Source organism: Octopus sinensis, linkage group LG21, assembly GCF_006345805.1.
Source record: "Octopus sinensis linkage group LG21, ASM634580v1, whole genome shotgun sequence".
Classification (NCBI taxonomy): domain Eukaryota; kingdom Metazoa; phylum Mollusca; class Cephalopoda; order Octopoda; family Octopodidae; genus Octopus; species Octopus sinensis.
In genome coordinates, this window is record NC_043017.1 from 24,620,586 (window position 1) to 24,645,876 (window position 25,291).

Consider the following 25,291-nt stretch of genomic DNA (forward strand, 5'->3'; position numbering starts at 1 on the left):
TGCAGAACATTGTGCAGGCCAACTGTCATGGACACTGGTGCTCGTCTCAGGGAAGCTATACACATACTTGCACCTTTTGTTTTATTATACGTGTCCATATATAAGTAAATATAAAACAAAACTCACCATGCTATATGTATTGAACGAGCTTGTATTTTCATTAGCCTTATATTCAAATCTTGTTAATCGTACGAACGTATATTTACGATCTTCTGATCAGTCTACAGACATTGACTACCTGTGATTTCCTGGACTTATATTTATTTATCTTCCGTTCAAACGTTAGTTTTAATTCTTAATGTCTAAAATTTTTTAACCTCAAATTATTGCAATTTTATTATATTAAGTTTTCTAAAAGAAAAAAACACAAATTTATTATTCTGTTTGTTTACAGTTAAGTTTATCATACATTTTAAGCCATGGTTGACAGCCAGTGCACAGTTAAAGAATTAGATCTATGGATTAAACAGTTATATGAATGTAACCGACTCTCTGAGACTCAAGTGAAAACATTATGCGAAAAAGTAAATAACTTTTTAAACTTTCGTGCGCACAATAACAATAATAATTTAGTTGTTTGTTGTTCTCCATCATCATACATAAAGGATACATAAAGCTAAAAAATCTCTAACAAAAAATAATCTTTGAAAAAAATTAATCGAAGTTGGAGACTCGCGATGTAATTTTTTTTTTTTTTTGGCATTTTTCGATAAAGGTAAAGGAATTATGAAAGTGTTCGGCAATTTCCGTAAAACATTTTTATTTCTTTAATTTATTTTCGGCCGAATCACTTATATTTATGTATTTTTGGTGCATGTATATTTGTGTGTGTATATATATATATATATATATATTTGAAAATAGAAAAAGAATGATCACAGTTTAATTAATTTTTTTTATTAATATAAATTTTAGTTCATAGGTCTTGTCTCCAGCGAGTGCTGTATATATACATACATGCACATACGTAAATATACATTCCATAAAGGAAAGACGGACAAATACATAAATATACACACACAAAAATATATATAAACATAGTATTTACACAGGTGGAGGTAAAGAATACGCACACCACTCGTTTTGGGCGTAACAAAATTCCTAACCCTAATCCTGAACACCGGGTGTGCATATTCTTTACCTTCGCCTTTACACAAATATACATTCACAAAAAAATACATAAACTGAAGAAAAAAAACTTTCTTACGGAAATTGCCGAATTAACACTTTCATTTTTCCTCTAGCTTTTATCGAAAGAATACCTTTTTCGCTTTTAAATGGAAATATATATTTAAAAAAAAACAAAAAACAGTTTAACCTACACAAGTGGTCCACTCCATTCCGAACTTTATTTCCTCATAACTTTCAGAAAAATCGATATCTCAGATTATGTGGATTATGATTATATCGGAATTTAATGCAGGAAAAAAATAATTGGTGTGCGCTCACACGCACATATTGACACATCACTTCAAAATTTCAAGTTTCATTTTGTATGTAAATATATGTATATGTGTGCGCCCACCAACTTTTTTTTCATGATCGTAATCTACAGCACTTGAAAGGTATTTGTAGAAAATTTCATTTAAAAATATCCATTTTTCTGAAAGTTATGAGGAAACAAAGTCGAAAGAGCACACTCGTGCAGGTATGTCAAAATATAGTTGATTGAAATACTGAAACGAAATCCAAAATATTGTTTATAAATTTTATTTTGTGGACATTTTATTTATTTACTTATGCACTTTTTTGAAAATATCTGATGACACTTAAAAAACGTTACATCTGATGATTTTATAAACGTCATTTCTAATCAAACCTAAGTCGTCTAAATGCTTTTTCTTGTAATATATCATTTTAAAAGGAAAGTATTGCTGACTCATACGTCTTAAAAAATTAAGAATAAAATTTTTAATTGAATACTTATAAATTACGTAAACGTTTCTATTTCCTCATTTATATTCATAATTTTAAAATGAAAGCATTCTTATCTCATTTTATCAGTGTTTTTATACGTTCCCATTTTTGAGGAATTTACGCCGCGATTCTCCACATTTACCTTACCAACTTCTTATGAGGATTTAAAATATAAGGATATATATACATAAATTATACAATATATAAATTAGCGCAGACGAGGTTAGTAGTCAAGGTTGCTTTGGAATCGGGTGGTTCTTGGTTCAAGATCACTGTGTAGTACGTTGACCAAGTGCCCTCTACTATTGTTTCAGATAAGTACCCAATCAGCAGAATTTGGTAAATAGGAACTGTTTAGAACATCTCCATCCTATATATACATAGTCAAAATCAGCTTTAATAATTGATGGATAACTTTCAGACTTCTGTGCTTTTGCATTAACTAACATCGGTTTTCACTTATAATATGCTTATTTGTTCAAATTTATCTCTAATCCCTAAATCAACTAAACAAAAGATACTTCAAAGAAATCAAACTAATAATTTCGTTTTTGGTTACTTTTTTCTTTATTTTTAACTAAATTAAATTTTTTATTACATATATAACATGTATGTATATGATACATATATAATACAAAAGAAAGACAAAGGGGGGAAAAAGAAAAAAAGGGTGAAAGAAATGGAAGAAAAAAGCATTGATGCAGCATCAGGTGATTCAATTGGTTACACACCACAAGGTTCAATGGAACCTACTGAAGCAAGTATGCTCACTGCATTACTATGATCCAGTGGTTTTCAACCATGGTTCCGCCAGTACAGTCCAGGGGTTCCACAAGAAGTTACAAAACTGCTAAAATCAGCAGTAATTTTTAATTCTCCTGTGCAGATATGTGTGCTTAAGACTATTAAATTATTGCACAGGGGTTCCCCGAGCCAGTGGAATGTTTCCTTGGGGTTCCTCGAGCCAGTGGAATGTTTCCTTGGGGTTCCGCTCCAGCAAAAAGTTTGAAAAGCACTGCTATGATCAAGGCATTGGAAAAGCCAAGCACCCTCTTGGGCATCACCTAACATTTTGGTGAGGTGAGCTGCCAATGATGACAAGAATTTTGCCACTAGTGTCCCTCCAAATGCCACAGATTGAATGAGATAGTTCACTGTCAGATCCCGATATGTCAGGTTTTTCTTCTGTTCAGCTATGGAAGAAGAGACCCTCCCATTTACGACAGCATCCAGGATGTGTGAGAGAGCAAACGAGTCAAAGACTGTGGCGTCCCAGATGAGGCACCTACCTCTTACCCAGGGACAGAGAGTAAGCCATCACTTCTGGATAATCCCAGCTCCAGAACTGAGGAGATATTAATTCGAGCCAAGGCCTGCTTAATGATTAAGTTTAGCTCAGTGTGATGAGCAAAGCGACCAGCATTTAGGCAGCAAAACAGATTGTGAAGACCTGTGGTGTCGAGGGTCCTACCTCAGCGACATCTCAGTCCCCTGCAGACGTCAACTCCCACTCTGAGTGTGATGGTAAGGCAGAGCTCATCAAGACTGAATAAACCTCTAATGTTGGCCACAGGCAGGGCATCAATTCAGTCCTCCAAGAATTTTGCACTAGCAGAAAGTAGGTGACACCTTGAAAATGGATCAGATTGATCAAGGAGAGAGTTGAAAGTGGTACCTGAATGCAGATTGTCTCATATTCTCTGCTTCCGTCTCTCCTCAGCACTTGGTACTGCATTGATGTTTTTTTTTCTTACTCTTCTTTCTTTTTTGCTTTTTTTTCTAAATGGTTTTTGTTTATTTTATTTTTGAAATGACATATTAGGTTATACTGGGATATATTTTTGCTTTATATATTGTATAATTACATATAAGGGTGCATAAAGCAATGGTAAGAAATTAGTTGGATGTTTGTATTTTGTAATGTTACCATGGCGTTAGGCTGAACAATGCCTTGTGAGGGAAATTAGTGGATGGAAACTGCAGAAACCTGATGTATGCACATACATATGTTTGTGTGTTTATATATATGTATATATATATATATATCTATGTATATATGTATATGTATGTATGTATATATATATATACATATATATATATATATATATATATATTATCGTTCTTTAACGTCTGCCTTCCATGGTAGCATGGATTAGATGGTTTCAAAAGAGCCGGCCAGGCTGAAACCCGCACCAGACTTCTGTGACAGTTTTGGCAGGATTTTTACAGCTGGATGCCCATCCTAACACCAGCCTCTATATATAGGCTCAGACATTGCTGTGTGGTCGGGAGCTTGCTTCCCAACCACATGGTTCTGGGTTCAGTCCCACTGTGTGATACCTTGAGCGAGTATCTTCTCCTATAGCTTCAGGCCAAGTAAAGCCTTGTGAGTGGATTTGGCAGATAGAAACTGAAAGAAGCCCACCATATATATATTTGTATCTGTGTCTCTCCCAATCACCACTTAACAACTGATGTTGGTACGTTTACATCCCTGTAACTTAACAGTTCAGCAAGAGAGATCAATATATGTTCCAGTACTTGAAAAAAATAAGTTATGGAGTCAATTCATTTGACTAAAATTCTTCAAGGCAGTGGGGCCACAAACTAATGACTGAAACAAGCGAAAGATAAAAGATATATCATCATCATTGTTTAACGTCTGCTTTCCATGCTGGCATAGGTTTGACGGTTTGACTGAGGACTGATGGCTGCACCAGGCTCCAATCTGATCTGGCAGAACTTCTACAGCTGGATGCCCTTCCTAACGCCAACCACTCTGAGAATGTAGTGGTGCTTTTACGTGCCACTGGCACAAGGGCCAGTCAGGCAGTACTGGTGACAGCCACACTCAAATGGTGTTTTTTATGTGCCACCTGCACAGGAGCCAGTCTAGCGGCACTGGCAACGACCTTGCTCGAATGTTGTTTTTCACATGTCACCGGCACAAGTGCCAGTAAGGTGACGCTAGTAACGATCACACTTGAATGGTACTTTTTATGTGCCACCGGCACGGGAGCCAGCAGCCCTGGCAACGATCACACGCAGATAGTGCTTTTAACATTACACTGGTTGGGTGCCAGTCATGCGATGCTGTCATCGGCCACATCAGTGAATTTGATTTTGCTTGTGATTTCACTTGCCTCAACAGGTCTTTGCAAGCAAAGTTTAGTGTCCAGCGAAAGAAAGGTACATATAAGTAGGCTGGTTACACCACTGGCATAGGCCACAGATTATGGTCTCACTTGGCTTGTCAGGTCTTCTCAAGTACAGCATATTTCCAAAAGTCTTGGTCACAAGTCATTGCTTTGGTGAGGCCCAATGTTTGAAGGTCATATATATCTTATATATATTAAATGTACAGAAAACAAAAAACAACGACAGGTAAGGTAACAAGTTGATGTACTAGCTTGATGCTCAGGAAGAATGGAAAAGTCTTTGATATTTTGAGCCTATGCTCTTCAACAGAAAGGGATGAGTGGAAAAAATGGAGAGAGACAGGTAAAAAATGTGTTGGGATTAACAGTTTAACATATTGAAATGTGTATGTATATATATATATATATATATTATATATATATATATATATTATATATATGTATGTATGTATATATAAGTTGTTTGAAGTGGCACAAGTGGTTGGCCTCATAGGATGTTTATCCATGATACCTTTAGAAAGTGAACTCTTTCCCACATCTCAGGTTTGTATAGAGATGATGGCTTGGTAGTGTCACAAAACATGATCACCCTTATCATTTTTCTCTAGACATAACATTAGACAGGTAAGTACCACCCTTATGAGAAGCCAGTGAAGAGACTGTACACATCTATCAGAATGCAATAATCCTCAACTAAATTAGAAACAGACACAAGAAGGTGTGGAAAATTAATGACGAGGCAGCACTCTACCGTAATGAAGTCTTAACAAACAATGGCTTCAGTGAGAATTTAGTCTTTATGAAGAAACCTCCATTCGTCTTGCATCTGAGGAAAACCAAGACGTGGAAAGTAATTTGATTTAATCTACCTATAGTTTTAAAGATACTAGGGATTTTCTATCTCTTGTACTGCACCACAAAAACACTACATCCATACATACAGGCTTTTCCTTTACAGGTGCCAGTGCCATATAAAATGCACTTGTGCCAGAGCTGCGTAAATGCACCTAAGCCAGTGGCACATAAGATGCACCCAGCACACTCTGTAAATGGTTGGTGTTAGAAAAGGCATGCAGCCATGGAAATCATGTCGCAACAGACAACTGGAGTCTGGCCAGCTCCTATCAAACCATCCAACCCATGCCAGCATGGAAAACAGATATTAAATTATGATGACGCTGAGTTTAGCTATTTTTGCCTAGCTAACATCAATTCCAGCATTCATCCCCACTCAGCAACTTATTTGGAACTTCTTAAATTTAGCCACTCAACTGCTGAGGGGATACTTTCCTTTCCATGGCCATGGTATACCAGACTACACTCCCTCTTCTAGATAGTACTAACAAAAAAATAAATGGGGCTCGGTATGTCATATGCAACACACACAGTTTTTTAGGTCCAAGGTCAGTGAGAATTCTACTTTCCAGTTTCATTTAGAAGCTTAGAGATCAGTGCTCTGGCTTCTCCACTACAAACTGATACTTGTACTTGCAGCAGTGTTCACCTGGGCTGGGTTGAGCCAGTTCCAACCAATGAGTCATGTTCAGAGTTTCAGTAGGAGTACAAATTCACATGTGGTCCCTGATTCGCATGCATACACTCTTTAGGATAATATGATCTGTAGCAGCTCTCACCATCATTTGTTGACCATTGCAGCTCTTCCTGCTATCACTTGTCAACCTTGATAGAGAATTCACTGACCAAGTCACCACTGACTATCAGAGCAGACGTAGCCTAGGTTTCTATAAACTGATAGGCCCCTGCCTCTATACTCCAGGGAACTTCGTAATTGCTGGCTCTGCCTACCTGAGAAAACTTATGCCCTGATAGCAGTACTTCTCATGAAAAAAATCTAAAGCAATCTCAAATTGTCATCACTAATCAGTTTTTGTCTTAATCAAGTGCCAACTAATTGATTCAGAAAATAAGGCAACAAAAAAAATCAAGGAGTTAATTTCTTTACTAATGAAGGTTAATCTTAGTTGAGTTGCTTCCCATAGACTATCAGTATTGCCTTCACAACGTAATACAATTTAGCAACAATTTTCGTCATGTCATCTGAGTCTTTGAATATGAAACAAGATCTCTGCAAGTCTTCGTTGCTTAGTCTCTCATTTATTAACCCGTTTATGATGGGAATCAGAGATATCCACTCAAAATTTCATTCACTGTGGAAAGCAGTTTATATGTACTAATCTATTTTTGTTGAGGAATGTCATGTTTAAAGCTATTATACTATGGAGATAGGACAAGTTTATTGGGGCAACATGACTTACAGAAAATACCATATTGGAATAAGCATGAACATTTATTTCTCAGTGAAAGAGCTAAATACACCTGGTCTATCACAAAAATGAACTGGACAGTTTTGAAACAATGGATATTGCTTTACTTATTTTTCTATATATCACACTTGTCCCCTTCAAATATTTCCATCCACTGTTGAAGCACGGGAATAAGAAGTTTGCTTCCCCAACAACATAGTTTTGGGCTCAATTTCACTGCATTTTTCCTTAGGCAAGTGTCTTCTACTATAGCCCAGGCAAACCAAAGGAAGCTTTGAAATATACCCATCATATCTTTGTGTGTGTGTGTGTCTGTGTATGTATGTATGTGTATATATATATATATATATATATATCATCGTTGTCATCGTCATTGAACATTTGTCTTCCATGCTGACATGGGTTGGACGTTTTGACTGGAGTTGGCATGGTTTTTACACCTGGATGTCTTTCTAATGCCAACCACTTTACAGAGTGTAGCGGGTGCTTTTTACATGGTACCAGCACTGGTGAGATCTGTCTATATATATATATATATATATATATACACACATATATATGTGTGTGTGTGAGTATGCATATATCTCCTTGATTTGATTAAATTCTTCATTATTTTCAAAACAAACTGAAATGATGGCAGTGTATTTCAAAGGAAGAGCAGAACTCTGAAAAAAGCATAAAACTATTATACAAATATTGTTGTATTTAGGAATGGTCATATTTTTCATGATAATTCAATTAAAATTGGAAAGCAATGAATGTTTCTGATTGTATTTGTGGTGCCATGTTAGCATGCATTCTAACCCCAGCCCTAACTCTAACTTTAACCTTAACCCTAGACCCTAGCCCTATACCCTAACCCTAACCCAGATCAGATTATCTCACAGTGTTAGCTATGGAAACTGCAGTAGACTGCATAGTAAAGTCGCAGTATATCTGTAAAGTTTGTTTGTAGAGCTGTTTCTGTGCTTGAAAACGCTAACTTCTCCAGATTTTGGTTTGAGTGTCTGAGTATGAATGTATCCAGCTATCCATTGTGTCTTTTATTCAGAAATGGTATTTCCAGAATTACATTATTCACTGAAAATTTCTGGGTTTTTTTTTATGATGGTATGGTGTGAACTGAGGCAGATTTGATTGCCATTTCTAGCTGGTCGTAATGCCTCCCTCATCAGCTCAAGTGCGTGCATGTGTATATGTGTGTGTTCATTTGTTTTAATACACACAAGTGATTAGTTAGACATTAACCAAAACCATCAGCTAGTTTTCATTCCCAGCCTTAGCTATTTCATTTCATTTCATTTATTTTGCTAATGGCCTGTTAATGTCCATTGATCTCATATTACCCATTTTCCTTCTCCTGGAAATATCGAGTATCATGTTACTAAAAGAAGACTGTCTCCACTATTGGTCATATCTGCTGCTTGTAGTATACACCATCCCAGAACAATATTACAATCATAGCAAGTTATGCCAGGAAGTGGATCAATTTTTACCAACATCATCATCATCATCATCATCAACATCATTCAATGTCCACTTTCCATGCATGCTGGCTTGGGCTGGACAGTTTGACAAGATTTGGCAAGCCACAGGGCCATGCTGAGCTCCAGTTTCAGCTTTAGTATGTTTTTTTATGACTGGATGCCTGTTATATCCTTGGAAATGTTAAATTGTTATAATGCCCACTTCGGTATACTTAGTAAAACCAGTAAAGACTCCACTGTCTCTGACCACCTACTACATACTCCGGTACTGTACATACTTCTCTTTACTTATAGTGACTAGGTTATTCCATTCATCACGTGGGAGAGGTGTACCATTATTACTAATTCCCTACAACATCTCCCCTTTTAAGTTTTTCTTAAATTGTGTCATTTTATTTAGCAATATTTTTTTTATTCACCCCACCTCCCTCTTTTGAGTTTTTTTTCATTCATACGTCGTCATCATCATCATCATTTAACGTCCATCTTGTATGCTAGCATGGGTGGGACGGTACCACAAGAGCCAGCCAGGACGAAGTCTCCACCAGACTTCTGTGACTGTTTTATGGGTGTGATTGTTTATTTTTAGGGCGACATTGCAGAATAGGTGTGAGAGGCTGGATCTGGCCAGTTTGAACATAAAGCAGATAGAATATTTGGGCTGGATATGGCCAGTTTAAATGCCAAGGGGTTAATCTCTTCTTAAACTTTCCCCCCTCCCCTCATAGCTTTACGTTCTCCATATCCAAAGTTGCAGACATGACTTTGGTTTTGGATTCGGTGCCACTATGCAGCACCTGGATCAAGTGCTGCATAGTAGATGGAAACTGGGGAAGCCCATTGTACACACACACGTGTATGTGTGTGTGTGTTGGTAGTGAAAGTTAAAAGATATATCATCATCATCATCATCATCGTTTAACGTCTGCTTTCCATGCTGGCATGGGTTAGACGGTTTGACTGAGGACTGATGGCTGCACCAGGCTCCAATCTGATCTGGCAGAGTTTCTACAGCTGGGTGCCCTTCCTTACGCCAACTACTCCGAGAGTGTAGTGGGTGCTTTTACGTGCCACCGGCACGAGGGCCAGTCAGGCAGTACTGGGGTGATTCTGCAATTTCTTGCTGAGCAGCCTATGCAGAAGATTTGTTTATAGAGGATATTAGGAGTTTTCGCCAGGATGACTCAACCTAATAGGTATGCACTCTGAGTGCTTAAATAGGTGTGCCACAAAAAGATAAAGAGTAGAGTTACACTGAATATATTCTGTGTGACTTTAGTGAAAGAACCTGTTTAATCAAGAATGTGGAAAAGGAGAAAGCAAAGTCTTCAGTGTGAGTATGTGGTTTGTGGGGTCAACCACATCCTCCGCTTCATTTTTTGTTATTCGCTCATTCTCATTTAATTGTATGTATTTTAATTGTTTGTTTATTCATACGTTTCGTCTCATTCGATACCCTGACCCCAACGTTTGTTTTGTCCCCTCTTTTTCTCAACCTTATGGTGAATAAAGAAATACTCTTTCTTTCTTTCTCTCTCCTTTTCTCTCTCACCTTGTTCTATTCCTAGCCTGTCCACCTTCCCCTTTTTTTCTCTCTCTCTCACTTGTAGCCTTTCTTCTCTCTCTTGCCCTCTCACTTGTATTTGTAGTCTTTCTCCTTTCCCCTTTCCTTTCTTCCTTTATTTTCTCTTTATCTTCTCTGTCGCATTCTCTCTCTCTCCCTGTCTCCTCTGCCTCCTGCTGACACATGATCCGTGGCCAGTTCTCCTTCCATGTTCTCTTTCTCACTGGCCTCCAAGTGGTTCGGTCGCAAAAAATCTTTCTCTGTCCCGCCATTCTCTGTTGTCTATATCCTTCAGGATTTTTTCTAAGCGTTAACTTCCACTCATGTCTTTTGGTTGCAAGTCCAGAATTTTGCTCGTTTTATTTTGTTTGCTTGAGGCCCGATTCTTTGCTTCACCCTCAGGCAGACAAAAGCCTTGTGAGTAGATTTGGTAGACAGAGACTGAAAGAAGCCTGTCATATGTGTGTGTGTTTGTGTGTCTATGTTTGTCCCGCCCCCCACCATCACTTGACAGCCGATGCTGGTTTGTTTACATCCTCTGTCACTTAACAGGTTAGCAATAGAAACCGATAAAATAAGTACTAGGCTTACAAAAATAAGTCTGGGGGTTGATCCGTTCAACTAAAGGCGGTGCTCCAGCATGGCTGCAGTCAAATGACTGAAACAAGTAAAAGAAGAATATATGTATATATATGTGTGTGTATATATATATGCATATCATATCATATATATATACATACATATATATATATATATATATATATATATATACACACATACATAAATATATATGTATACATACATATACACATACATATATATATATATGCATACGTGTATATATATATATATATATATATATACACACATGCATGTGTGTGTGTGTACTGTTTTTTTATACTTGTCTGTCACTATTTGACAAGTAATGTTTGTTTGTTTGTGTCCCTGTAACTTAGCTGTTTGGCAAAAAGACACTGACAGAATAAAGCACCAGAATTAAAGTAAATACTGTAATAGATTTGATTGTGACTGTATCCTTTACGGCAGCACCCCAGCATGGCCACAGTCAAAAGACTTAAACAAATAAAGAATAACAGAATATATCCATTGTTCTTCCTGCTTTTTCTCTGCTTCTCTCTGCAACTACACCAGTCACTACTGTATTTTGCCTTTGTTTTGATTCAATCCTACGCATATTTATATAGTATTCAGCTCATAAAAAACATCCACTCCACTCTGTAAAGTGGTTGACATTTGGAGGACATCCAGCTGTAAAAACCATGCCAAAACAGACAGTGAAGCCAGGTTCTGTCTTCTGCCTAGCCAGCTCTTGTCAAACTGGCCAGGCGACAGCGACAATTCTAACTGCAAGCTCATCTCTACTTGACACAGTGTGAATGACTCGAAAATATCCTCAAACTTCAAGTGCTTCCTTTCATGTGCCCACTTCATGTTTGTTTTTTTTTCTCTACCAACTCAACCAAACTAACAACCAGGATGCTTCTCATCACATTTGAGAACAAGTTATAAGATCCAGGCATTGTTTTGTTATTTCCACAGAAAAACAACACTATTTCACAGAATTTCTTTATAGCTTCTGGCTATTCTTGGCAGCCTTTAAGAAAAAGGTCTTGACATTTGTTTGCTTGTCCTCTTGCATATCTTTCTTTTATCATTTATCTTCCACTTGTTTCAGTCTTTAGACTGTGGCCATGCTGGGGCACTACCTTGAGAGGCTTACTTAAACAAATTGGCCCCAGAACTTATTACTCTTTGTAAAGTTTGGTACTTATTTTACTGTTCTCCTTGCAGAACCTCTCTATTACAGGGACGTAAACAAACCAACACTGGTTGTCAAGTGGTAGTAGGGGACAATCACAAGCACAAAAAACTACACACACACACACACACATGCATGTTTCTGTTTGCCAGATCCACTCGCAAGGCTTTTGTCAGACCAGGGCTATAGTAGACTGCACCTGCCCATGGTGTCATGCATTGAGACTGAACCCAAAACCATGTGATTGGGAAGCAAACATCTTAACCACACAGCCATATCTGTGTGTATGTGTATATATATGTGTGTGTATATATATATAATGCAAAATGGGACAAAAATGCAAAACATCTGGACAGTTAGGTGATAAAAAATGGGACAATAAAACGTCCAGATAGATGATACAAAGAAAACAAAGACAGGTCATTCGAAGTTTTCTTTCCAGTTGAAATTGCAAAGATAATCTGGTACTTGACTGAGGAAAGAAAACTTCGAATGACCCATCCTTGTTGCCTTTGTATCATCTATCTGGATGTTTGATTTATTTTGTTGTCCCATTTTTGTATCACCTAACTGTCCAGATGTTCTTGTCCCATTTTGTATTTTATATTCTTTTATTTGTTTCAGTCATTTGACTGTGGCCATGCTGGAGCACCGCCTTTAGTCGAGCAAATCGACCCCAGGACTTATTCTTTGTAAGCCTAGTACTTATTCTATCGGTCTTTTTTGCCGAACCACTAAGTTATGGGGACGTAAACACACCAGCATCGGTTGTCAAGCGATGTTGGGGGGGACAAACACAGACACACAAACATATACACAGACATACATATATATATATATACATATATACGACAGGCTTCTTTCAATTTCCGTCTACCAAATCCACTCACAAGGCTTTGGTCGGCCCGAGGCTATAGTAGAAGACACTTGCCCAAAGTGCCACGCAGTGGGACTGAACCCGGAACCATGTGGTTCGTAAGCAAGTTACTTACCACACAGCCTCTCCTATATATATATAGCAGCATACATACACTTTGGTATCTTATATATATATATATGATGATCACACACACACACACACACACACAGATAGATAGATAAAGATACCCCCCACACACACATTTGGTGGAGGGTGCTCAGAAAGCATAGTAATCAGAATATAAAACCCATGTGGAAAATTTGAGTTTCTTCAACATGAAGAATCTTTCTTTGAGTGAATAGTAAATTGTATGTTGCTTTGCACATGTGTGGTGTGCAATGCTACATGGTAATGAGACATAGGGTGTAAATATAGAGACTGTGAAGGTTGGAGGTAGAAGAAGACAGCGTACTTCCTTGAACATGTAATGTTTATATGCATCAGTGGTGTGATATGAATGAGCTGAGAGATCAACTGGGTATAAGAGGAATCAGTTATTTATAGTGTGTAAGAAAGGCAATTGCATTGGTAAATGGGAAAGACCCCGTTCAGTCATGAATGTCATGAGAGTGCACCTAGTAAGGTCCCTTCTGATGTACAAGTCCAAGCAAGGTTGTTTGTGGAAGATGAGCATTCACCCATGCATACCAGCCTCCCCTCTCAACAACACTGATGTTGTCCAAGGGAAAGGCAAAGGCCAATACAGCTTGGCACCAGTGACATTGCAACTCATTTCTTCAGCTGGGTGAACTGGAGCATTGTGAAATGAGGTATATTATTCAAGAATACAACACACAGCCAAGTTCAGGAATTGAACTCACAATCTTGCAATTGTAAGCCCAACACTCTAACCACTAAGCCATGCACCTTCACCAATTTCATTGGTATGGATGTGTAATATATGTAAGAATGATAACAGATGGGTGAAGGAGTGTTGGGATATCCAAATGAAAAGAAGCTGTGCAAGAGGAAGGACCACGGAAGATGTAGGCTGAATTGGAAACGGTAATCTCAGAATGTTGAATCTTAAAAAAGGAGAAAAAGATGCAAGAAATGGTGAGATGCTGTGTTGGAAAAGAACCATCCAACCCATGCTAGCATGAGAAAACAGATGTAAGAAAATGATGATGTGTATATATAGATATGACGGATTCTTCCGTCAAAGATGACATATGGGCATTCAACTTTTTGCTGCTTGTTTCTCTGAAGACTGTCAGAATGATGTGGACACCTCTGATGAGAAGCCAATAAGATTTGAAAATCAGTTAAGGTTTATTATTTTTTTCAGTCTGCAGAGAAAAGGCTAAAATTAGCCCTGTTTATAATTATGCCATATGTTATATATATAGGGATCTAATGCGCTTGGCTTAGATTTCCCTTGGTGTCTGCCCAGGTCGGAGCAATCTCAAGATTAATCAGCCGAAATTGCGAAGATGATCCGGTTCTTGACTGATAACTGAGGGCTTTGAATGTCCCGTCCTGTGGTTCTTGTGTCGTCTTCTAGGTGTTTCACGTTCTTGTCCCAGTTTGTATATATTTTTTACTTTTTACATATATATATATATATATATATATGCAATCACATGTATGTATATATGAATGAATAAATTATTTGCCATGTTGTTACTTGTTTAATAAATATTGTTTATTTAGTATTGTTTGTTACAGTTGTCTTCATATTTTTAGTTTTTATTGATGCTATAGTTTAGGTAATCCGAAGCCACCTCGGTAACTTTGTCGACTGTTTATTTATTAATTTGTTCTTTTTTACTTATCTCTCTTTTGTAGGCTCAAGAAATTTTATCCCAAGAATCTAACGTGCAGCAAGTAAAATGCCCAGTGACAGTATGTGGGGACATTCACGGCCAGTTCCATGATTTGATGGAACTTTTCAGCATTGGCGGTCGAATCCCAGACACGAATTACCTTTTCATGGGAGATTATGTTGACAGAGGATACTATTCAGTTGAAACCATAACACTGCTTGTTGCTTTAAAGGTACGTCTTTATAGGTGCAGGCGTGACTGGGTGGTAAGAAGTTTGCTTCCCAACCACATAGTTCCAGGTTCAGTTCCACTGTGTGGTGCCTCAGGTAAGTGTCTTCTACGGTAGTTTCATGCCAACCAAAGCCTTGTGAGTGGATTTGGTAAATGGAAACTGAAAGAAGCCCAGGAGTGGCTGTGTGGTAAGTAGCTTGTTTACCAACCACATGGTTCTGGGTTCAGTCCCACTGCGTGGCACCTTGGGCAAGTGTCTTCTACTATAGCCTCGGGCCGACCAAAGCCTTGTGAGTGGATTTGGTAGACAGAAACTGAAAGAAGCCCGTCGTATATATGTATATATATATATATATATATATATGTATGTGTTTGTCTCCCTAGCATTGCTTGACAACCGATGCTGGTGTGTTTATGTCCCCATCACTTAGCGGTTCGGCAAAAGAGACCGATAGAATAAGTACTGGGCTTACAAAGAATAAGTCCCGGGGTCGATTTGCTCGACTAAAGGCGGTGCTCCAGCATGGCCGCAGTCAAATGACTGAAACAAGTAAAAGAGAGTATATGTGTGTCTGTGTTTGTCACTCACCACCACTTGACAACCAGTGCTGGTGTGTTTATGTCCCCATAACTTAGTGGTTCGGCAAAAGAGACCAATTAAATAAGTACCAGCCTTTTAAAAAAATTAATACTGGGGTCGATTTGATTGACTAAAAACTCTTCAAGTAAAAGATAAAAGATACGGAACAACTAAGTGCAGATAGGAAGGAAAGCCATGCAGCTTCAAGAATCAGTTTACATAAGCGCTTTAGGGCGTGCTACTCTTCCTCCCGATCTTGTCACACAAAAAAAAAATGCAATCATGAATGTATGAGGGGGTGCTGAAAAGTTCCTGACTTTAAGGGTATTGCAAAAGACCTGGTTGGTGGCCCAATCTTCTGATTTCTTTTACAAGGTTTAGAAAAACTGAAGAACTGCTGCAATAAGTGTGTGAATCTGAGAGAGAAATATATAAATATATTCAATAAAGTCATAATTAACTGATCCTCCTGTATTTTCTTTTACCCAAAGATAGGAATTTTTCAACACCCTCTTGTGTATACATGCATACATACATGTGCTTGAGGTGACCTATTGAGTCAAGAACATCAACAGCAGCCGTTCAAGAATTTGGACCTGGAGATCTCCATTTCCAGCGACTTCGAGGGCCACCTCCCAGTGGTGTCGGGCGTCAACGAAGAACCCTCGACTACAACAAGACAACCAAAGTTTTTTTTTCCCAAGGTCTGGGGTCTCCCACCCCTAAGCCCTAGGCCATCATTTAATCACCCTTACCCGTCTTGTTGCTTAACAACAACAACAACATCAATATCAAAATCAAATCAAATGGAAATTGTGGTTGTGAACCCCGTGCCAGTAGTACATAAAAAGCACCATCAGCACATGGCCGATACCAGTGCCGCTTTGACTGGCTTCCATGATAAAAAGCACCATCTGATCATAGTCGATGCCAGCTCCTCTGGCTCCTGTACTGGTGGCACGTAAAAAGCATCCACTACACTCTTGGAGTGGTTGGCGTTAGGAAGGGTATCCAGCTGTAGAAACACTGCTAGATCAGATTGGGGCCTGGTGCAGCCTCCTACCTTCCCAGACCTCAGTCAAACCGTCCAACCCATGCCAGCATGGAAAATGGACATTAAACGATGATGATGATATGCACATGCACATACATACACTTATGAGGGGGTGCTGAAAGGTTCCTGGTGTTAAAGGTATCGTGAAAGGCCTGTTGGAGGCCTGACCTTTCAAGTGCTTTTACAGGGCTTAGAAAAAGTGAATAGTGAATCCGAGAAAGAAATATATTGAATAAAATCATAATTAGCTGAGCTTCCTGTATTTTTTTTTTTACTCAAAGCCAGGAACTTTTTAGCACCCATTCGTGTGTGCTTGTGTCTCCTTGAATTGACAAGTTTCAACATCAGACTATCTATCTATCTATCCGCTCAGTCGAAGTCGACTTTCGGTTACTCGATGGATCAGTGTCCTCCACTCAGTTCTATCCTGGGCCGCTTCTTTCAGACTGGCTATGTCCATTCCAGTATCACTCTTGATGGTGTCAAGCCAGCGGGTTCTTGGTTGGCCTCTTCCTCTCTTGCCACTGACCATTCCGAGCATGATGTCCTTCTCCAGGGATTTTCTCCGCATAATATGACCAAAATATGCCAATCTATGCTTGGTGATCCAAGCTTCCAGCGACAGTTTCAGCTTGATCTGGTTAAGAACTTCTCCATTGGTGAGCCTCGCTGTCCATGGAATCCGTAAAAGTCTTCTCCAACACCAAAGCTCGAATGCATTAATCCTCTTCAACATCAGACAATCAGTTGAATTCATTTCCAGTATTCTGCAAAGAAAAAAAAATTGTGCTTGTTAAAGCCATATCTGTATATTAATAGAAATGTTGTTAAACAAGACCACAAACTACTATGAGAATGGAGAATGATATTGTCAGGTTGTAGCTTTATTGTGAGAGCATCTAATTCAGATGTAACAAAATTGTTCTGCGAAATATTTCATATTTCTTTATGTCTCCTTTTTAATGTTTCTTTTTTTGTCTCTTTTTTGATATGTTTCTTTTTTGACACTTGTGAACAATTTTGCTGTAAATCAAATTTTCAGTGTTTTTGTTCCCAAATACTCCGGTTTTGCCACTTAAAACTGTAAAAACCATGCCTGTTTATTCATAAAAATGTTGTTAAACTTTTTTCTCTTCCAACAGGTCAGATATAAAGACAGAATAACTATACTTCGAGGAAATCATGAAAGTAGACAGATTACCCAAGTTTATGGATTTTATGATGAATGTTTGAGGAAGTATGGGAATGCTAATGTTTGGAAATTTTTCACAGATCTCTTTGATTTTCTTCCTCTAACAGCATTAGTAGACGAAGAAGTAAGTTTGATTTCTTCTTGCTGCTTTGCAGATTGCTTTTGTACTGCTTAGAGATTTGTTAAACCTAATTTTTTTTCATCATCATCTGGTTGTGCTTATTCTACAGATTGCCATGGTGTGTTCTTCCCAGTCATGTCATTGCATGTTGTAGGTCTTCTCGGGTGCACTCAGAGTCCTTGCATAGTTGCTTACCTATGCGGCAGGTATTTAAAGGGAGAAATTTGATAAGACAGTCAGTCACCGGCTGACACTCGCTGACGATACATCGAAGAGGCCAGGGAACAGAAGAAAGAAGACATGCACCCAACACCAGAGCTGAAGACACCTCCGAAAGGGGGGAGGGCCCGCCACGTCAAAATGGTAGAGGAGTAGGGGCCGAAACCCGATGTGGTTCCTCCTGATGATGTCTTGAGCTAACTGGATCCTATAAAGGAGCTGTTGTGGTAGCAGACCACGAAACACGGTTGTAATTCCTGTGGTCTACTGATATTTGCATGCCCATGCTTGAGTTCTCAGAGTAGAACACTGCTGATGACCTCATCCTTTGCTTTCCAACAAAACTTAGTGATGATGCAGTCACGTTACATACTGTTTAGTTAAAAGGAAATGTTATTTTTACAATATTTTATTAGTTAAACTTTAATATTTAGCACTCATGTTCTTGTTTCAGTCTTTAGACTGTGGCCATGCTGGGGCACCACCTTGAAAAATTTTCAGTCGAATGAATTGACCCTAGTACTTATTTTTGTTAAGCTTGTTACTTATTCTGTCAGTCATTTTTGTCAAACTGCTAGGTTACAGTGACGTAAACACACCAACACCAGTTGTCCAGCAGTGGTGGGGGACAAATAAAACATGAAGACATGCATACACACACAAACACATACATGTTTCCATCTACCAAATCCACTCACAAGGCTTTGTTCAGCCCGAGGTTATAGTAGAAGCTACTTGTTCAAGGTGCCACACAGTGGGACTGAACCCAGAACCGTGTGGCTGGGAAGCAAGCTTCTTACCACACAGCCTCGCCTTCACCTAGTTAATAAAGAATCGTTTTACTTTTTCTTTATTGGCCAAAGAACAAGATCCAAGATCTGCTTTATGGGGGGGAAAATACAGAATAAAATATTTTCTCAAAAATACGAAAATATACCACTAGTGATGCATATGGCAGCTGTGTGAAGTTTACAATGAACCACCAGTGGTACCTGTTGCAGTTGATGGGATCTATTCAGTTTGACCGGCATTTTTTTCTAGTGGTGTCATATGAAATTGTCACCCATAATTATGACCCTAGTATCGATCTATGGCATTTCAATCTGTTTTAGGTTTAGGGGTGGAGGGAAGGGTATCTTTTTTTCTTCAGAAATGTAAATAAACCCAATCTGTTTCTTAAACGAGGGACATATTCATACGGCACAGAATGTTTTCACTTCAATAGACGTCACTGATTGGTTGAAATTGCAGAAATTGAAGAAAGAACACAACAAATATCTTACAAACTATAGAATTTTCTCAATAAAGCCAAGAGAAAAAGATGTTTTATTAACACATTCTACCAGTATACGAAGTTTAAAATTGTTTAGTTACATGGAAATTATTTTAAAAAACTGTCAGTCAAAGTGAAAAGATCCAGTTGCTGTTATAATCTTGTGTACATTCTTCTAAGACTTGCAGTATTTCTTTATTATCTTTGAACACTTGTAAACTTTCTGAGTCTTTCTCTCTTGTTTTTTTCTTTACAGATATTTTGTTTACACGGTGGATTATCCCCTTCAATTTACAACTTGGACAACATAAATACCTTGTTCAGAAAACAGGAAATACCACATGAAGTATGTGTAAATTTATATTGGTTTCAAATTTTGGCACTGGCTAGCAGTTTCGGGGGGGGGGGGTAGGTAAGTCAGTTACATTGACCTCAGTATTCAATTGGTACTTATTTTATTGGCCCTTAAAGGATAAAAAGCAAAGTCAACTTTGGCAGAATTTGAACTCAGAACTTAAAGGCAAGCAAAATACCACTAAGAATTTTACCTGGCTTCCTAACGATTCTGCCACTTCACAGCATTTATTATCATCATCATCATCATTTGATGTTTGCTTTCCATGCTGGTATAGGTCAACAGGAGTTGGCCTGGCAGAAGACGGCATCAGATGTCTGTGTCTATTTTGACATGGTTTTTACAGCTGGATGCCCTTCCTAACACCAACCATCCCACAGAGTGGACTGAGTGGTTTTTACATGAAACCAGCACAGGCGAGGTCAGATCCTTTCTTCCATAAGCACAAGGGCTGAAATTTTGTGGGAAGGGTCCAGTCAATTACATCAATCCTAGTACTCAATTGGTACTTATTTTATCAATCCCAAAAGGATGAAAGGCAAAGTTGATCTGGGCAGAATTTGAATTCAGAATGTAAATACAGACAGAATACTGCTAAGCATTTTGCCTGGTGTGCTAATGCTTCTGCCAGCTCACTTCCTTTATGTATCTCTCTTTATATAAATGGCAGTTTGTCTGCGTGTTTCTGTGTGTCTGTTTGCTTGTACCCTCACCCTGAAACTTGACACACACATAGCCCAATGTCATAATTCAAAACTAACGCAGCGAAAATTTTGAAAAGTTCACCCAGTTCTGAAAAAAATCGATAAATTCGACATGGGGTCGAGAATCAGAAACACAAACCGCAAACTGTCTAGGGGACGCAACTCCACCTTTTTTTACTCAAAAAAAATTTACCATCATTTTTTCCCATTTTTTTGCTATTTTGTGGCTATAACTCTCTAAAAATGCTTTATAGTTATTTCCCTTACAAACCTGAGCAACGCCGGGCGATACTGCTAGTAACATATATTGCTACTTGTTTTCAGTCATCATCATTATCACATCCACTTTCTCATGCCTGCATGGGTTAGATAGAATCTATTGAGGTAGAATTCCTACAGTCAGATGCTCTTCTTGGCTCGAAACCAGGTGATATTTCTTGATAGCCAGATATGTTTCATATGGAAGACTGGTGATGGTGGTGGTGGTGGTGGTGGTGGTGGTGGCAGTGGCAGAAAAACAAAGATACAAACACACACATGTACACACACTGACATATGTGATGGGCTTCCTTTTCAGTTTCCATCTACCAAATCCACTCACATAGCTTGCTTGGCCCATGACTATATTAGAAGAAGGTACCATGCTGTGGGATTGAACTTGAAACTACATGTTTGGGAAGCAAGTGTCTTAATCACATTGCTACATCTGCACATTTTTTTCTTCTTTTTTTCTACAACTCACTGTGGGATACAATGAACCATACACCCATCAATCTAGAAATTCTGGAAAGGAAACGGGACTGGAGTGGTTAAACTCTGAAGCATAGGTTCTCAACCAGAGTCAATGTAACCCTTAGGGGTCCACATAAGATTTTGTGGATAAAATTCATATGCAATAAATTGGTTACACTTCTACAATAAACAAAATATCTCAACAGTTTTTATTTATACAATTCTTAATATCTAATTATAAAAATATAAAATATATTCTTTTTTTTTTACGTGGAATGGCTGGGAAGGCCCATGTGAGTAAAATAGGGATCAAAGGGGTTCATAGATAAAAACTGGTTGAGAACCACTGCTTTAACCCTTTAGCATTTAAACCGGCTATATCCGGCCAAAAGTATTCTGCCTGTTTTATGTTCAAACTGGCCAGATCTGGTCTCTCACACCAACCCTACATATATCGTTTTAAAAATTAACAGCTACCTCATTAAAATCTCATAACTACAAGATAATGTATGATTAGTTCAAAACAATTAGGATAAAAAAGCATTAATTTTGGCAGAATAATGCAAACACTAAAGGGTTAAAGAGACCTTCAAGTAGAATTGCAAAACAACGGTTAGACTGGCAACCTGAAGGAAAGAGAGAAGTTGGATAATCTAAGAAAACCTGGAAAGGATGCATGGAGCATGAAACGAAAACGGTTTCTCTCTCTTGGTCTGAAATCAAGGAGGGAATCCAAGATTGCATCCACTGGCATGAAATGGTCATAGCTCTTTGCTCCTTACAGAGTAATGTGGACTAACTAACTATAATGCACTGTAAACATGAAGCTAAATATACAGAAATTCTTTTTCAGGGTCCAATGTGTGATCTTCTTTGGTCTGATCCCGGTACACACAACGGTTGGAGCCTGTCACCGCGAGGCCTTGGTTACACATTTGGCAAATGTATTTCAGAACTGTTCTGTTACTCAAATGGTCTTTCCCTTATATCTCGTGCTCACCAGTTGGCCATGGAGGTAATTATAATTTCCCTTGTTTCTATATAGTTTGCTCTTAATTCATGCAGAATCATCATCATCATTTAGCATCCGCTTTCCATGCTAGCATGGGTTGACGGTTCGACTGGGGATCTGGGAAGCCAGAAGGCTGCACCAGGCCCAGTCTGATCTGGCAATGTTTCTACGGCTGGATGCCCTTCCTAACGCCAACCACTCCGTAAGTGTAGTGGTGCTTTTTACGTGCCACCTGCACAGGGACCACAGGAGGCTGGCAAACAGCCACGATCAGTTGGTGCTTCTTACGTGCCACCGGCACAGAAGCCAGTCAAGGCGGCGCTAGCATCGGCCACATTCGGATGGTGCTTTTTACGTGCCACCGGCACAGAAGCCAGTCAAGGCAGCGCTGGCATCGGCCACGTTCGGATGGTGCTTTTTACATGCCACCGGTACAGAAGCCAGTCAAGGCGGCGCTGGCATCGGCCATGTTCGGATGGTGCTTTTTACGTGCCAATCTGAAACCTTTCGAACTTTTGCGAGGATTTTGATATTTTTAAAGGGCCATTTTTTTGTCTTAGTTATTTCAGTCATTAGATTGCAGCCTTGCTGGGGCACCTCCTTGGAGAATTCTTTAGTCGAATGAATCGACCCCAATACTTATTTTTTTAAAACCTGCAACTTAGTCTATCATTCGCTTTTGCTGAGCTGCCAAGTTATGGAGACGTAAAAACACACTAGCACCTGTTGTCGAGCAATAGTGGGGTACAAACACAGACACCCAAGGCTTCTTTCAGTTTCCATCTACCAAATCCAACTCTCAAGGCTTTGGTCAGCCTGAGGCTATAGTAGAAGACACTTGCACAAAGTGCCATGCAATAGGACTGAACCTGGAACCATATGGTTGGGAAGCCAGCTTGTGCCTTTTTTTTATTTAAATTTTGATTAATGTCAATCATTTAATTTCTGTAATTGATTTACAAGATTCTTGAGTTGAACTTGGGTGTTGAAACAGATTTTGTCATATTTTGGGAGGATCATTATGCCAATAATAAACACATGCACTGGTTGTATTTCACCTCTTTATTATTTATTTGTCAATAAACTATTTAATTTTTCTTTAATGAAACATCAGTTGATAACGTCCACCATTTAAGGGTTGATCAATTATTCTCTCTTTCTCTCACACACACACACAAACATAATTGTTAAAATAAATAGGAAAAAAATTACAAAAGCAGTTTATTCTCTTCCACAGGGTTACAATATGTGTCATGACAACAATGTAGTGACAGTGTTTAGTGCTCCAAATTATTGCTACCGATGTGGTAACCAAGCAGCCATCATGCAAATTGAAAGTGGCTCTAAATATTTCTTGTAAGTGAATATTATTATTATTATTATATTTTTTCCTTCTTTCTTCAAATTTTCTTCCGTTTCTCGCCGAGTGTTTTCTATACACCTAGGGCAGAGAAGGGCATTATTGTATGCATTCCCAGATTTCACGTGCAAATTCACAGATAAAATATGTATTTAAAAATTAATAAATAAATAAATTCATGGATGGATGTTATTTTCACAGCGATAGTGCTCTTCTTAGTACATGAGCCATTCCAGTTAACACGATTTTTTGCACTTCCTGTAGGAATGGTAAGCCTGGAATCATTTTCAAATAGGTTTCAGTACCTTTTTTTATCATTCCTAGAGATCCTACGATCACTGGTACTGTAGTCGCCTTGAGATGCCACATTTTTTCAATTTCTATTAGCAGGTCTTTATATTTACTAATCTTGTCAAATTCTTTCGCCGCTATATTGTGATCACAGGGAATACTAATGGCAATTAATAAACACATCCTTTTTGTCTGATCTTTTATAATAATATCCAGTTTATTATTATTATTATTATTATTATTATTATTATTATTATTATTATTATTATTATTATTATTATTATTATTCCTTTGTAAGACAGTGTAGGTAAAAATGTACCAGAGTTGTTAGTCATCTGTCAAGTCACAACAAGGACCTCAGACAGATAATACTTTCCTTAAGATGTGCGCTGCGCCCAATAAGGGCTGCTGTTTGCAAGACATCAATCTTGCATGGGATTTCCAGTTGCCCTAAGAAGTCTTGAAGTTTCAATGGGACTGAGCCCAATGCTCCAATCGCCAATTATCTTTTACTTGTTTCAGTCATTAGACTGTGGCCATTCTGGGGCAGTCTCTTGAAGAATTTTAGTCAAATGAATTGATCCTGGTACTTTTTTTAAAGCTTGGTACTTATTTTATCACTCTCTTTTGCCAAACTGCTAAGTTATGGGGACATAAACAGCCCAACACCAGTTATCAAGTGGTGGTGGCAGGGGAGACACATAGATACACACATACACACACACACACACATGCATGACAGGCTTCTTTCAGTTTCCATCCACCAAATCCACTCACAAGGCTTTGGTCTTCCTAAGACTCTAGTAGAAAACATTTAACCAACATGCCACACAGTGTGATTGAACCCAGAACCATATGGCTGGGAAGGAAGCATCTTGCCACACAACCACCTACATTTGTTTGTGTGTTTGTTTGTTTGTTTTTGTTAATTAGAAATACTGAAACAAAATCTGTTTATTCCATTTATTTTTCAGCTTACAATTTGATCCGGCTCCCGTGAAAAGAAAACCAAATTCAGATCACCCAGTTCCAGATTATTTTCTTTAAAGCCGGACTTTTAGTACAACCATCAACAATATATACTTACAAAGACATACACATACACACAGACATGTGTGAGTCTATAAATATACAAGGGGGTGGCTGAAAAGTTCTTGGCTTTAAGGGTGTCGTGAAAGGTGTGGTTGGAGGCCCAACCATCTGATTTCTTTTATAGGGCTTACAAAAACTGAAGGATCACCACGATAAGTGTGTGAATCTGAGAAGAGAATATGTTGAATAAAATCATAAT

At 38.4% G+C, this 25,291-nt stretch overlaps 1 protein-coding gene across 2 annotated transcripts; it reads left to right on the forward strand.

Annotated features, from left to right (window-relative positions):
- Positions 1 to 10: 10 nt before the first annotated feature.
- LOC115222858 (serine/threonine-protein phosphatase 2A catalytic subunit beta isoform) lies at positions 11 to 25,085 on the forward strand. 2 transcript variants are annotated; one of them, XM_029793210.2, is made up of 8 exons: positions 11 to 281; positions 395 to 524; positions 14,899 to 15,108; positions 17,884 to 18,057; positions 19,803 to 19,892; positions 22,191 to 22,352; positions 23,587 to 23,705; positions 24,975 to 25,085. In XM_029793210.2, exons 2-8 carry the CDS (start codon positions 420 to 422, stop codon positions 25,045 to 25,047), a joined length of 933 nt encoding a protein of 310 aa, XP_029649070.1. In that variant the 5' UTR covers positions 11 to 281; positions 395 to 419; the 3' UTR covers positions 25,048 to 25,085. The 2 variants fall into 2 exon arrangements, with proteins under 2 accessions (XP_029649070.1, XP_029649068.1); XM_029793208.2 differs by having other exon boundaries at positions 11 to 524.
- Positions 25,086 to 25,291: the final 206 nt, after the last annotated feature.

What these genes read in the sequence shown, in the direction of transcription:
- LOC115222858 (XM_029793208.2), top strand. Translation starts at nt 420, where the DNA reads ATGGTTGACAGCCAGTGCACAGTTAAAGAATTAGATCTATGGATTAAA. An exon ending in AACAGGAAATACCACATGAA is followed by an intron (nt 19,893 to 22,190) that starts GTATGTGTAAAT and finishes ATTCTTTTTCAG; the next exon opens with GGTCCAATGTGTGATCTTCT. An exon ending in AGTGGCTCTAAATATTTCTT is followed by an intron (nt 23,706 to 24,974) that starts GTAAGTGAATAT and finishes TTTATTTTTCAG; the next exon opens with CTTACAATTTGATCCGGCTC.